General features: G+C 41.8%; 1 protein-coding gene across 5 annotated transcripts in view; it reads right to left on the reverse strand.

Moving 5' to 3' along the window:
- Positions 1-16,031, reverse strand: part of TRIP4 (thyroid hormone receptor interactor 4) — an 81,198-nt gene that overhangs the window by 54,960 nt on the left and 10,207 nt on the right. For 3 of the 5 annotated variants that reach the window (XM_028141944.2, XM_008139130.3, XM_054716145.1), the window contains 2 exons: positions 7,544-7,756; positions 5,621-5,699 (listed from right to left, as the gene is read on the reverse strand). The exons of 1 other annotated variant lie outside the window; for it this stretch is intronic. In XM_028141944.2, the coding sequence (XP_027997745.1) occupies positions 5,621-5,699; positions 7,544-7,756 (292 nt within the window). Of the gene's footprint in view, positions 1-5,620; positions 5,700-7,543; positions 7,757-16,031 lie in introns of those variants that run through there. One more of the 5 variants, XM_028141945.2, reaches the window with a different exon arrangement.

Below are 16,031 nucleotides of genomic sequence, written 5' to 3' on the forward strand. Positions count from 1 at the left end.
TAGGCCCACCCAAGCTGTTTCCAGCAGCTTTTCCATACAAACTGCCTGTCTTAGCTCCTGCTGCAGACTTTCCTATAATCTCTTAAAGGTTCAAAAACTGCAAACAAGCAGCACCTGACCTTGGCATGCCCCATATCTCTTGCTAAGTGGCCCCAAGCCTGGCACTAGCAGCAGCAAGCCTTGGTTTGCAACTTAGCCTCTCCTGTGCACCTCCAAGATCAGCATAAGTAGCAGCCATCTGCAGATCACTCTGTAGCTCGTGCTGGGTGCCCCAGGCAGAGCACAGGCAGCAGCTGACTTGTACCTCTTAAGAGGCCCCATAGCCAGTGTACTCAGTGAACAGCTTTAGAGCATGCCAGATTACAACCCTACTTCATCCAAGAGTGACAAATTCAAGGGGAAAACTTGGTGAGCACCAAAGCCCTACTGAAGCAAATACTGCTGGATAGGATCAGCTCCAGCACAGCAGCTCCTCTGCTGTAATCAGGTGATCCTTGCAGCCTGGGGGAGGGGGATGTCAATCCCTCCCAGTACTGCCAATAGCAATCAAAACTCAACTACAACAGGACACTGCACACAGCCCATACAGAGGTGAAACTGGAGTTCCCAGCTTGGGAGACTGGGGAGGCTATGTCACTAGACCCTAAAGGACACCTAATATGCAAGACCACTATACCAGGTCTGGGAGAGGTAGCAGTTCTACCTAATACATAGCAACACACTTAGGGAAGCAGCCAAAATGCAGAGACAAAGAAACAGATCCCAAATGAAAGAACAGAAGAAATCTCCAGGAAAAGAACTAAATGAAATGGAGGCAAGCAAACTACCAGATACAGAGTTCAAAACAATGGCTATAAGGATGCTCAAGGAACTTAGTGAGAATTCAACAGCATGAAAAAGAACATAGAAACCATTAAAAAAAAAAGTCTGAAATGAAGGAAACAATAACTGAAATTAAGAATAATTTACAGAGAATCAACAGTAGTAGATTAAACCGAGAATCAAATCAGCAATTTGGAATATAAGGAAGCAAAAAAACCCAATCAGAGAACCAAGATGGCAGCGTAGGTAAACACTTATACTCACCACCTCCCACAACTACTAGTAAAATATAGAACAACCATCATCCAGAACTACCTGAAAGCTGGCTGAATGGAAGTCACACTGAGACTGATAGGAAGGCCAGAGGCATGGAATGAGCTGGACCTGCACTCATGTGTAATGCCTTTTTAATTGGGAGGGAGGTTGTCTCTGTGGAGCACCCCCGTGAGGAGCAAAGGGTCCCAGCCCCATACCAGACTCCTAGACCAGGCTCTAAGAGCTGGAAAAAGAACTGCCCATAATTATGGGCTGTAAAAACCAGCGGGGATTGGGGTTCAGTGGTACGGAGGCTGCTGGAGACCCAGCTGTTCCTCTTAAAGGGCTGGCCCAAGAAGGAACTTACAAAGTCCTGCTTACTCTGAGCTCCAGCACCAAGGCAAGGCTCTAGGGGACACAGACACATATGAGGAGGAACTGGATTGTCTGCCAATGGGGTAGGAACTCGGGCAGCTTTCTCCCAGGCAGAGGTGTTCACAGGGGTCATAGGTCTTATGCTAGGACCTCCCCAGTTGCAGGGCTGACTGGCAGCCATTTCTGTTTGCTCCACCCTGGTAATTCCCTGAGACCCCTCCCCATCCAATTTGCAGCCCTGCTCAATCTGTAAAGCAGCTTTTGCATATGAATGGCCTGTCCTTGCCCAGGCTTCAGACTTTGCTAAAATCTCTCAAACAAACTGCAAACGATCAGGGAGCCCCAAACCTATCAACAAAATGCCAAGACCCAGCATTAGCATCAGCCTGCCTTGCTTTGCAGCTGGGCCTTGCCTGGGCACTTTCAAACCCGATATAAATAGGAGGAATCTGAAGATCTCTCTGTAGTTCCTACTGGGTGGCCCTCGGCAGTGGCTGATTTTACACCTCCCTTGAGCCCCAAGAGCCAATGCACTCAGAGGGCAGCGTCAGACCATACTAGATTACAACTCTACACATCCATAAGCGACACACTGAAGGGGCAGACTCAGTTAGCACCAAAACCCCAATGAAGAGAGTCCTACTCCATCAGGGTGTCCCCTGCACAGCAGCTTTCCCATTGTAGTCACAGCTGGTCCTCACAGCCAATTGGCCTGGAAGTCAATTCCTCCCAGTGACACCAATAGTAATCAAGTCTCAACTACAACAAGACTGTGCACGCAGCCTACAAAGGGGCGCATGGAGGCTAAGCCACTGGGCCCTATAGGACACTTATCAACAAAATGCCCAAGACCCGGCACTAGCACCAGCCTGCCTTGCTTTACAGCTGGGCCTTGCCGGGCACTGCCAAACCACACAGGCCACTCTACCAACTCAAGGAGACATAGCAGCTCTACCCAATACATATAAACAAACACAGGGAAGCAGCCAAAATGTGGAGACAAAAAACATGTCACAAATTAAAGAAATGGAAGAAAGCAAACTACTGAATATAGAGTTCAAAATCATGGTTATAAGGTTACACAAGAATCTTATTAATGAGAGCTTCAAGGGATTTAGTGACTTTCAAGGATCTTACTGAGAATGCCCAAAAAATGGAAAAGGACCAGTCAGAAATTAAGCATACACTGAGTGAAATAAATAATAATATACAGGGATTCAACAGTAGAGTAGAGGATTCTAAAAACTAAATCAATGATTTGAAATATGAAGAAGAAAAAAACACCCAATCAAAAGAGAAAAAAGAAAAAGTAATTCAAAAATATAAAGATAGTGTAAGAAACCTCTGGGACAACTTCAAATGTATTATGGGGGTGCCAGAAGAAGAGAGAGAGCAAGATATTAAAAACCTATTTGAAGAAATAACGACAGAAAACTTTCCCTACCTGGTAAAAGAAATAGACTTACAAGTCCAGGAAGTGCAGAGAGTCCCAAACAGGAGGAACCAAAAGAGGACCACACCAAGACACGTCATAATTAAAATGCCAAGGGTTAAAGACAAAGAATCTTAAAAGCAGCAAGAGAAAAGCAGTTTAGTTACCTACAAGGGAGCATCCATATGCCTGTCAGCTGATTTCTCAATAAGAACTATGCAGGCCAGAAGGGAGTGGCAAGAAATATTTAAAGTGATGAATAACAAGGACCTACAACCAAGATTACTCTACCCAGCAAAGCCATCATTTAGAATTGAAGGTCAGATAAAGAGCTTCACAGACAAGAAGAAGCTAAAGAAGCTCATCACCACCAAACCAGTATTACATGAAATGCTGAAGGGTATTCTCTAAGAAAAGGAAGAGGAAGAAAAAGATTTAAAAAATGAATAAAAAGGCAATAAATATCAACAACTGAATCTAAAAATAAAAAATAAACGAATAAGAAATCTAATGAACAGAATTAACTTGTGAATAAAATAGAATCAGAGGCATGGAAATGGAACATATGGACGATTCTCGGAAGGAGGGGGCGGGAAGGGATTAAACAAAGATCTTATATGCATATTAGAGGCGGATTTGTGCACCGGTGGGGTCCCTCGGCCTGGCCTGCGCCCTCTCGCAATCTGGGACCCCTCGGGGGATGTCAGACTACCGTTTTCGGCCCGATCCCCACAGGCCAGGCCGAGGGACCCACCGGTGCACGAATCCATGCACCAGGCCTCTAGTATGCATATAAGATCTTTGGTTAATCTCTTCCCGCCCTTCCTTCGGCCCCCTTCCCTCTGAGATTCATCAGTCTGTCCCATGTTTCCATGCCTGTGGTTTCCACTCCTGTGTTGAGCATCTGCCCCCTTGTGGTCAGTGCACATCATAGCTACCAGTCAGTCGGCCCGTTGCTTAGGCTTTTATATAGATAGATATGCATTACTTATGGACATAAACAATAGAGTGGTGAAGGCCTGGGGCAGGAACCAGGTGGAGGGGGGAAATAGGGGAGGAAAAGAGGAACATCTGTAATACTCTCAACAATAAAGATGAAAAAATAATAAACAGAAAAAGAAACACAAAATAATCAGAGCAGCAAAAAGTGCCTGGCTGGTCTGGTTCAATGGTTGAGCATTGACCTATGAACCAGGAGGTCATGGTTCGATTCCCAGTTGGGGCACATGCCCAGATTGCAGGCTTGATCCCCGGCTGGGGGACATGTAGGAGGCACTCAATTGATGATTCTCTCTCATCGTTGATTTTCTCTCTCTCTCTCTCTCTCTCTCTCTCTCTCTCTCTCTCTCTCTCTCGCCCCCTCTCCCTTCCTCTCGGAAATAAAAAAAAAAGTGTTGTTTTTTTTTTAAAGAAAAAGGACTACGAAGAAATGAGGATAGTGTAAGGAGCTTCTGGGACAACTTCAAGCATACCAAGATTTGTATCATGGGGGTGCCAGAAGGAGAAGAGAGAGACAAAAATATTAAAAACCTATTTGAAAAAGAAATGCCAAAAAATTCCCTAACCTGGTGAAGAAAACAGACATACAAGTCTAGGAAGCACAGACAGTCCCAAACAAGTTGAGTCCAAAGAGGCCCCACACCAAGACACATCATAATTAAAATGCAAAAAGTTAAAGACAAAGACAGAATCTTAAAAGCAGAAAGAAAAAAAGAGTTCATTACCTGTGAGTTAGCTCCCCTAGGCTAGAAGGGGTTAGCAAGAAATATTCAAAGTGATGAAAAGCAAGAACCTACAACCAAGATTACTTTATGCAGCAAAGCTATCATTTAGAACCATAGGACAGATAAAGACCTTCCCAGATGAGAAAAAGCTAAAGGAGTTCATCGGCACCAAACCAGTATTATATTAAGAGTTAAAGGATCTTCTTTAAGAAAATGAATTTTAAAATTTGAATAATAAAATGGCAATAAATACATACCTACCAACAACTGAATCTAAAAAAAAAAAACAAAATAAATGAACAAGCAGAATAGAAACAGACTTATATACAGAGGACATTTTGACAGCTGCCAGATGGGAGAGGGTTTGGGAGATTGGGTAAAAAAGGTGAAGAGATTAAGAAGTACAAATTGGTTGTAACAGAATAGTCATGAGTCTGTTCTGCAGTTTCGTTGTAATTTTTTTAAAATATATCTTATTGATTTTTTACAGAGAGGAAGGGAGAGTTAGAAACATCCATAGAGAGAAACATCTATCAGCTGCCTCCTGCACACCTCCTACTGGGGATGTGCCCACAACCAAGGTACATGCCCTTGACAGGAATCGAACCTGGGACCTTTCAGTCTGCAGGCTGACGCTCTATCCACTGAGCCAAACTGGTTAGGGCTTAATGTGGTTGTGGGAGGAGGTGAGTACCGCATTTACCTATACCACCATCTTGACTAGAAGTCTCCTCTCACTTTATTAATTAGAATTCTTCTGAGAAAGAGCTGTCCCTTCTCCCCCATTTAGTTAATTCAGGATGTATCTTACTCATCGGGTTATAAACCATTATTGTTTTTTTGTTCAACGTTATGTGGTTTTAATAATAACTTTCAAAAAAATAAATGCTTATAGAATAAATGAGTGAATAAACTGCATCTTACATACCAGGATATGAGAAAGAGAAATAAACACAGATACAACAAAATATATCTATCACTACAGTAATCTAATCAAAAGATTACTGCCTACCTGACATTAGCTTCTTGAGCAATTTCTGGCTCTTGTTTGAGTCACGTTGTAAAATATCCTTTTCTTCACGAGTACATACCTATATAGTAATAAAAGTCACATGATCCCATAGTTATTTATGTTGTTTGCTTGATATACCTACAAAGTAACCTTAAATTACACATTAGCTATGGCAATAAAAAAAAATGAGACTTTTGGTGCTTTTTTATTCTGACAAACATACCAAAAAATATATATACAAATGAGTTTTTCCCTTCTCTTTCTATTTCTTCCTTTTTTCATGAACCATAGAAAAAACTGATCTCACTGCAAGTGACCCTGAATGGCTTGATAATTAAAATACACACACACACACACAAACACACACACACACACACACACACACACACACACACGTATATAAAACCTATTTTCAAAGGAGAAATATTTGTCATCGAGAATATTGGAAAAAATATTCAATACTTTCTTTTTAAAAAAGCTTTCCAGTTCTAGTCATTAAATTCAAGTCTTACAGGAGAAATTATAAGCAGATACCTTATTAGAAAGAAGCAGAGAAAAAAGCAAATTACAATATCACCAGTGAAATCTAGCCTAGCTTTTATTATAAATAAATAAATTATTGTGTGTGTGTGTATTTGTGTGTGTGTGTGTATTTAAATTTCTTTGCCTTTGAACATTATAAAATAATGAATATATTGAGCAAAAAAAGGTTCTGGTTATTATAAAATCACTGCAATTCTAAGAAGGGAGGCAAAGAAGAGGTTACTTAAAAACAGTTTCATACTAAGCTTATGAAGCTACAAGGCTTCAAGGCCAATCTGTTTTACATTACTCTGTTTCTTGAACTGTTATCTCCAAGGGACCTAACAGAAAATGCTGTACTTCCTAGTGTTGCCTTGGTGGCACACAGAGTTTCTGCCAGCAGCTGTAGCTTGTTTCTCTAGAGAAAGCTTCATATGGGAGGATATTTTCTGCCATTTTCTAAACATTTCTGATGGTACACATTACATTTATCAGGTCATCCATTTTCTGTCAGCTTGTTCTCTGAGTATACCGAAAACTTAAGAGCTCTAAACAAAGCAATTAAAGAGAAGGTAAAACAAAGCAATATAAAATAGGTGCCTTCAACAACACCAAATGCCATTGCTTCGGCCAGCCAGCTCAACTGGCAAAATAAGCTTTTTTAAAAAAAATTCTCACCCAAGGATATGTTCTACTGATTTCAGAGAGAGGAGAAGGAAGAGGAGGGGAGGGAGGGAGGGAGGGAGGGAGGGAGAAGAAGAGAGGGAGAGACAGAGGAGGTGGGGTGTGGGGGAGAGAAGGAAACAGATTTATGAGAGAAATATTGATCAACTACCCACCCACCCCCAAACACACAAACAAGGCCCGCCCCCCCACCACCACCAGGATCGAACCCACAACCCAAGTATGTGCCCTGACCGGGAATCAAACTGGCAATCTTTCGGTGCATGGGAAGATACTCCAACCAAGTCACACTGGTCAGGGCTGGCATAGTTAAAGTTTTTAGACAACTCATTAGGGTGTTTGTAAGAGAGTCATTACTGCTACACTCTTGGAATCATTCTTTCAGACAATACAGAACTATAAAGAGTTGTCCTAGAAAACAAAACCTTTAATGACCCAAAGATTGTGTCACAATGGTTCTGTTCCTTTGGGGATGTGAGCCACATCTGAAGACTCTGACAAACATTTTTGACATTTTAGGCCCTAAAGTTTTCTTCAATTGAAGTTAATAGGCCTTGTTACTAGGATAAAACCTTGTTAAAAAAATTCCTGCTACCACAGTTTACTGGACATCACAGGGAAGAAATTTCTATGAAAAAGAGAGTACTAGGGATGTGAATGTCCCTATTTATTAAACCAAAACACAGTAGTAAAATAAAACAGAAGATAAACAATTACCAGAGTACCACAGAATAAGCAAGGACCAGAACCTTCTTGTTCACAGACTATACGCCCGCAGATCAGACAGTTATTGATCAGCTTGTGCTTCTGGCCCAGGCAATCACAAGGGTGGCGACCTGGGATCAGGACTGCAAGCTTGTCTTGTCCCTCTTTTGTGTATAAACTGACAAACTTTGTCTTCTTCTTTAAGGAGTTGTTGTTCTCTTGTGCCTATTTGTACAAAAATATCAGAAATAACATCAAGTAATGAATAACAATGAAAACAGTCAAGGAGAGAGAACTTCAGTCCTGTTCAATAACAACTTATTCACTACTGAGAAGCCAGGAAAGAAGGAAGGAAATGGGAGAAATACAAATTAATTATAATTAAGGGTCTAGGGAAAGATTATGCTCTAGAAAAAGTCACTAATATCCCTTACCTTTTCAGCCTTCTATTACAGTTGGCGGGAGGTAGATGTAGCAGTAAAAACTGATTATGTGACATACTTAAGCATAGCTAAATTGAAGATCATAAAAAATAAAAATGCTTCTAATAGCAGATGATATTCACAGATTTGGAAATATGACTAAAATAAGAATCAATAAAAATAGACTGAATAGCCCTGGCTGGTTCGGTTCAGTGGATAGAGCATCAGCCTGTGGACTGAAGGGTCCCGGGTTCGATTCTAGTCAAGGGCACATGCCCGGGTTGCGGGCTCGATCCCCAGTGGGGGCGTGCAGGAGGCAGCCAATCGATGATTCTCTCTCATCACTGACATTTCTATCTCTTTCTCCCTCTCCCTTCCTCTCTGAAATCAATAAAAATATATTTTTTTAAAAAAACAGACTGAATAAGGCCCTGGCTGGTAGTTCAGTTAGTTAGAACATTGTCCCCATATGCCAAGATTGTGGGTTCAATCCTGGGTCAGGACACATACAAGAATCAACCAATGAATGGATATACAAGTGAAACAACAAATTGATGTTTCTGTCCCTCTCTCTCTCCCTCTCTCTAAAATCACTAAATAAAAATTTTAAAAAATAGACTCAATAAGAAAAGACAAATAACACAATAGAAAAATGGACAAAAGACCTAAATAGGAATGTAATAAAAGACAATATCCAAATTGGCCAACAATCACATGAAAAGGTGCTTAATTTCATTAGTCATCAAGATAATGCTAAATAAAACCACAATACATACAACTACATACCAACCAGAATGGCTAAGTTGAAAAAGACAGAAAATACAGGGTGTTGGCAAGGATACAGAGCAATTAGAGCTCTCATACACCGCTGGAGTATAAATTGAAGCTGAACATATGCATACCCTGTGACCCAGCAATTCAACTCTTGGATATATACATAATAGAAATTTGTAAATATGTTCACTAAAAGACAGGCAAAAGAATGTTCACTGCAGCATTGGGATTGGAAACTACTCAAATGTTCAACAGTAGATAGATGTATTCACTTAGTGGGATCCTATGTAACAATGAGAATGAAAAAGCATAGCTACACAAAACAATATGGATAATTATTATAAAGTGTGTTAAATGAAATAAGCCCAAAACAAAAGACTACATATTATTTAGCTCCATTTATACAAAGTTCATAAGCAGGCAACACTATTCTCTGATGTTGGAAGTTAAGAAGGAGTTTGCCTTGGGAGGATTGTCATTTTGAGGAACATTGGGGGTCTTCTAGAGGAATGGAAATATTTTGTTTCTGTCTATACAGGTATGGGTCAGTTTGTGAAAATTTATCTGTTCAATTCTGCATGTGTGTTATAAAATAAAAAGTTTAAGAGAGAGAAGTATATTTATCAGCCTCTGTCTCACTCCATTCAAGCTGTCATAACAAAATACCATAGATTGGGTAGCTTACAAACAACAAGAATTTATTTCTCACAGTTCTGGAGGCTGAAAGTCCAAAATCAGGGTGTCAGCATGGTTGGGTGAGGGCCTTCTTCCAGAAATGACATGTAGGTCATTGTGTCCTCACATGGTGAAAGGGGCTAGGGAACTCCTTGGGGTCTCTTTTAAAAGAGCACTAATCATAAGAACTTCCCAAAGGCCCCACACCCTAATATCATCACATTGGGCATTAGCATTTCAACATGTGAATTGGGGGTGGGGTGGGGGATACAAACATGTAAACCATAGCAGCCTCTGACATGTGAAGTATATAGATGCCTCTCCCATATTGTGGTCTTATTTCCCTTTAAATTGAGAGTTCCTCAATCATTTCCAGAGACTGAAGTTTCACAGTGGAAAAATCTCAGAAGTCTAGCAGTTGGGAAAATACTAAAAGGAAGAGAACAATTCTTTAGTAAGTATAAAGAGATCTGAAATGCCCTAATGTCCAAAGCCAAAAGTTGAGATATAAAGACAATCCTACCTAATAAAAGAGTAATATGCAAATTGACCCTAACTCTGCTACACCACAAGCCATGCCCACCAGCCACACCCACCAGCCAATCAGGAGCAGATATGCAAATAAACCCAACCAAGATGGCTACAGCCACAGAGAGTAAGGTTTCCCAGGCAACAGAGGAAGCCAAGCTTTCCACCTGCCCTTGCAGGCCTAAGCCACTGCTCAAGCTACGAAGTTTCAATTGTAGAAGGTAAACAAATCCAAACAGAAATGGTGGCAGCCACAGAGCTGGAGAGAGCAGGCCTGGGTTGCCCCCAGCAATGGAGGAAGCAAAGCTTTCCGCACACCCTGGCTGGCCCAGGCCTCCGCTTAAGGCTACAAAGTTTCAATTGTAGAAGGTAAATAAATTCCAGATACCAGGGCCTCCGCTTGGGTCGCCAGGGGGCGTGGCTGGCCTGCTAACCACCACAGGCCCCTTGATCAGGCCGCCCCATGCCCCAAGGGAACCCCCATCCTGATCCAGGACACCCTTCAGGGCAAACCAGCTGGCCCCCACCCCTGCACCAGGCCTCTATCCTACCTAATAAAAGAGTAATATGCAGATTGACCATCACTCCAACACACAATATGGTTGCCCCCATGTGGTCAAAGATCCTGCCCCCATGTGGACACAAGATGGCCACCTCAAGATGGCCTGCAAGGGAGGGCAGTTGGAGGTGACCAACCCTGCAGGGGAGGGCAGTTAGGGGTGACCAGGCCGGCAGAGGAGGGAAGTTGGGGGCAAACAGGCTGGCAGGGGAGCAGTTAGGCATCAATCAGGCTGGCAGCTGAGTGGTTAGGGGGTGATCAGGCTGGCAGGCAGAAGCAGTTAGGGGCAATCAGGAAGGCAGGCAGATGAGCAGTTGGGAGCCAGCAGTCCTGGATTGTGAGAGGGATGTCTGACTGCCCTCGAGGGGTCCCAGATTGGAGAGGGTACAGGCTGGGCTGAGGGACACCCGCCCCCCTCCGTGCACGAATTTCATGCACCGGGCCTCTAGTATCAAATAACAACTTAGGTAAAAATTAAAATGTAAGACAAGTGCTAAAGATTTTATCAAATCTAGTAGGCTGCATTTTTTCAAACTAATCAATTATATCTTTGGCTCTCAGGGATAGAGGTGAAGGGAAGATTAAGCAGAGCCCAGCCTGTGTTGCCCAGTGGTTGAGCATCAACCCATGAACCAGGAAGTCATGGTTTGATTTCAGGCCAGGACACACACCCAGGTTGCAGTTTGGATCCCCAATAGAGGGCCTGCAGTAGGCAGCTGATTGATGATTCTCTCTCTGTTTCTTTCTTTCTTTCTCTTTCTCTCTCTCTCTCTCTCTCTCTCCCTCCCTCCCTTCCTCTCCTCCCTTCCTCTCTCTGAAATCAATAAAAACATTTTACAATCTCTAAGCAGACATTTGTATTTTATTCCCATCAAAGTAAACATTTACATTAAAATAAGGTATTTGAGGGATTGAGAGTTGGGCTTTGATGAGGACTCGTATATAATGGGCAGTTAAGTATTTCTCGAGAAGGAGAAAGAGAAATAGAGAATAGGAAAACAGGGCATGCAAGAATATTCACAGCATATCATTCCACGGCTTAAAATCATCATCGGCTTCCCATTGTGCTTAGAATAAAATCCAAGCTACTTTCTAATTACCTATAAAGCCTTACATATGGCTCTCCAACTTCATCTACATGTCGTTCTTTTCCTGCTCACTGTGACCAGGCACAGAGCTTCTGATACTTCCTAGAACACTTTTCTCCACCTCCCCTTTGCACTTGTTAATTCCTCTATCTGCACTGTTACTAGTCCATCTCTTTACATATGGTTCCTTTTCATTTTCAGATTTGTGTGTGTGTTTTTTCAAATTATAAGAGAAAGTTTATTTAGAAAGTTACCGAGATAGTAGAAGTGAGCCAGCTGGGCTTTGTAGACTCAGGAAACAATCTACAAAAGCAAAAGAAGGACCCTTGGAGCTCAGAAGAGGGAAAGGTAAAGTTAATCCGCCTAGGGGGAAGTGAAGAGGAATGGGAAGGGCACAAGCGTGCTCCTGAGAGGGCCTGCACTTCAAGTTCAGGTCTTAGCTATAATTTCCAGTTCTTCAGAGAGGCTTTACCTAAATGTCTTACCTAAACTAACACCCATCTTACCAATTACTGCCTATTGTACTGTTCTTTTTATTTTTCATGGTAGTCTTCACAATCTATAATTACTTAAAAATTTTTTCTTTGACTGCCTTTTTCACTTTTCCTCTGAACCACTAAAATGTACACTCTAGGAGAGCAAGAAACCTGAATGTGTCTTGCTTATCACTATATTTCTAAAACCTAAATCAGTTCTTGACATACAGCAGACATGCAATAAAAACAACCAAATGAACTGCCTGTGAAAGTTGAAGATAGATTTACTTACAGGTCCATTTGTAGGTACAGTTTGATACTGGTGCTTCCAGATCTGTGAATTTGCCTACTTGCAAAAATTTATTTGTAACCCCAAAATCAATACTCCAGGTGTTTTCACAATCATTCATGGACATGTACAGAGTGGCAATAAATTTGAGTCACCAAATGCACTTATTTCCAGCTAAGGTCAAGCAAGGCAATGGTCTGCCTTCTTATTTCAGCTCTCATATCATAAACAAGTGTCTTTTAAAAAATATAAATGTTTTGCCCTGACTGGTTTGGCTTCAGTGGATAGAGCGTCTGCCTGTGGACTGAAGGGTCCCAGGTTTGATTCCGGTCAAAGGCATGTACCTTGGTTGCGGGCACATCCCCAGTAGGAGGTGTGCAGGAGGCAGCTGATCAATGTTTCTCTCCCATCAATGTTTCTACCTCTTTATCCCTCTCCCTTCCTCTCTGTAAAAAATCAATAAAATATATTTTTAAAAATATATATGTTTTTATTATTTTGAGAGAGAGAGGAAGGGAGAGGGACAGAGAGACAGAAATGTCAATGAGAGAGGAACATCATCATTTGGCTGCTTCCTGCACGCCTCCTACTAAGGATCAAGCCCGCAAACCCAGGCATGTGCCCTCATTGGGAATCAGCCTGTGACCTCTTGGTTCCTGGGTCGACACTCAGCTGCTGAGCCACACCAGCCAAACCATAGTGTCTTTTTTTAATCTACTTGGTGCCACTTCTTTGCATTTTTTGTGCTTTTAGTTGGTGACCTCACCATTTAAAATAGCCCCCGTGGAAAAAAAAAAAATAGCCCCCATGCATAGTGCTGAAGTGCTGTCTAGTGTTCCTAAGCACAAGAAGGCTTATGTAGAAAATAGGCATCTTATAATTAAGCTTTTTCAGGCATGAGATATAGTGCTGTTGGCCATGAATCAATGTTAATGAGTTAAAAACACATATTAAATGAAGTGTCTTTAAACAGAAACACACATAAAACAAGGTTATGTATTGATTGGCAGATGGAACTGTTGTGATCAGAGGTTCTAAGGAATCTAACCCCGTATTTCCCCTAGGAAGTTCAGTATTCACTAATTCAGTATACACTTCTGCTTTAATGAGAAATTACTGTATAGGGGAGAAACCATTTTTTTAAACTTATTTTCCAAGTTTGCTTAATGAGTACAAAACACTTAAGGACAAAACAGACTCAAAAATAAGTTGTTGAGAGATAAATTGCTCTGAAAGCATTAAGAAATATAAAGTTAAATATTAAATCATTATTAATTTGAAGATTTTCCCTACCCAAGTCTGGAAACTTAAGAGTAACCCCCAGCTTTTACTTTATCTTATGATAAAGTAAACCCACTTAATAGCAAGCATTAAGACACCTTATCCACTAAGGACCATTAATATAAATAATGAAATTCTCTGTCAAACTACAATTGCCATTTACCACACTAAAAATTTAGATTATAAGAAATCTATGAGGGAAAAATGGCAGCTGAATAGGCAGACATGTCCCGAGCCTTATCCTGGGGCAGACAGAAGGAGCATCTAAATCAAATAACATCCACCTGGAATTGGTGAAGTAGACACAGCTAGTGAGACAATTCGCAGCTGAGAAGGGCAGAGGATGCCTGGAGAACTGTAGGATCAGGGATCTGGGCTGGAGAGAGTCTCGAGACCACTGAGCCTAGAGGGTCAGAAGGAAGCTGCACAGCACCAAGTCCACATCCTTTAGGGACAGGCGTAAAATCCTACTGTGGAAAGGAAGTCCACAGGGCTGCTGGAAGCAAGGGATTCTAGATCAAGTCCACAGCTCAGAGAGGCTGAGCCCAGAAAGGCAGCCTGAAGAACTGCTCCAGCTGTGCAGTGCCAGAGGAAGAGAAACTAGCAGTCGTGTGGTTGTTTTGCCTGTCTTGTCTTTACTTTACTAAACCCAGTTCAAAGGACCTTTCAAATACAAACACTCAGCCGTGGCTGCGATGCAGGTGGAGGTGGAGTCTGGGGAGAGGTTGTGGAGGTGAGTGGGTCGGGGAGAGATGACCAGGAATCTGGCACTGAGACATTCCTGACCCTCTGGAACTAAGCAGCCAGTTTTCTCCTGAAGAGACAGCCCCTCCCAGCAGCCTCAAGGCAGCTAATACAGCCACACCCAGACTACACCCTGAGCTGTACAAAGGACACACAAACTCTGAATAGCCCCAAAGAGCCCTCAGGCACTGGGTTGAAGAGAGGCCTTTCAGTACCAGAAAGCAACACAGCACCCTTCCCACCCATAGTCCTGTCCAGTCAGAAACAGACACTAGAGAGATTAAGATTGACAGCAGGCAGCAATCCTGAGAAAGAAAAACAAAATTAGAGAGATCATAATACCAGATATCAAGCAATATTACCAAGCTACTGTTCTCAAAACAGCCTGGTACTGGCACAAGAACAGGCATATCGACCAATGGAACAGAACAGAGAACCCAGAAATCAACCCAAGCCATTATGCTCAATTAATATTTGACAAATATGGCAAGAGCATACAATGGAGTCAAGATAGTCTCTCCAATAAATGGTGTTGAGAAAACTGAACAGATACACATGCAAAAAAATGAAACTAGATCACCAACTTACACCATACACAAAAATAAACTCAAAATGGATAGAGGACTTAAACATAAGACGGGAAACCATAAAATCTTAGAAGAATCCATAGGAAGCAAATAGCAGACATAAGTCATAGCAATATCTTTACCAATACAGCTCCTAGGACAATGGAAACTAAGGAGAAAATAAACAAATGGGACTACATCAAAATTGAAAGCTTCTGCAGAAAGCCCAGTGCGCCCTAACCGGTTTAACTCAGTGGATAGAGTGTCGGCCTGTGGACTCAAGGGTCCCAGGTTCGATTCCGGTCAAGGGCACGTACCTTGGTTGCAGGCACATACTCAGTAGGGAGTGTGCAGGAGGCAGCTGACCAATGTTTCTCACTCATTGATGTTTCTAACTATCCATCTCCCTTCCTCTCTGTAAAAAATCAATAAAATATATTTAAAAAAAAAAAAAAGAAAGCCCACTGCATGGGAGAACATAGTATTTGCCAATATTATATCCAATAAGGGTTTAATCTTCAAAATTTACAGGGAACTCATACAACTTAACAAAAAGGAAGCTAAACAATCCAATCAAAAATGGGCAAAGGACCTAAATAGACACTCTTCAGAAGAGGACATACAGAGGCCAAGAGACATATGAAAACATGCTCAAAGTCACTAATCATCTGAGAGATGCAAATCAAAACGACAATGCGGTACCATCTCACACCTGTCAGAATGGCTATCATCAACAAATCAACAAATGACAAGTGCTGGCGAGGATGTGGAGAAAAAGCACTGCTCGTGCACTGCTGGTGGGAATGCAGACTGATGCAGCCACTGTGGAAAACAGTATGGAGTTTCCTCAAAAAATTAACAATGAAACTCCCATTTGACCCAGTAATCCCACTTCTAGGAATATAGCCCAAGAAATCAGAAACACCTTCAGAAAGGATATATGCACCCCTATGTTCATAGTAGCACAATATACAATAACTAAGATTTGGAAACAGCCTAAGTGCCCATCAGCAGATGAGTGGATTAAAAAACTGTACTAGATCTATACAATGGAATAAAAAAGAAGTAACTCTTACCATTTGCAACATCATGGATGGA

This window comes from Eptesicus fuscus, chromosome 5 (genome assembly GCF_027574615.1).
Source record: "Eptesicus fuscus isolate TK198812 chromosome 5, DD_ASM_mEF_20220401, whole genome shotgun sequence".
NCBI classification, from domain to species: Eukaryota; Metazoa; Chordata; class Mammalia; order Chiroptera; family Vespertilionidae; genus Eptesicus; species Eptesicus fuscus.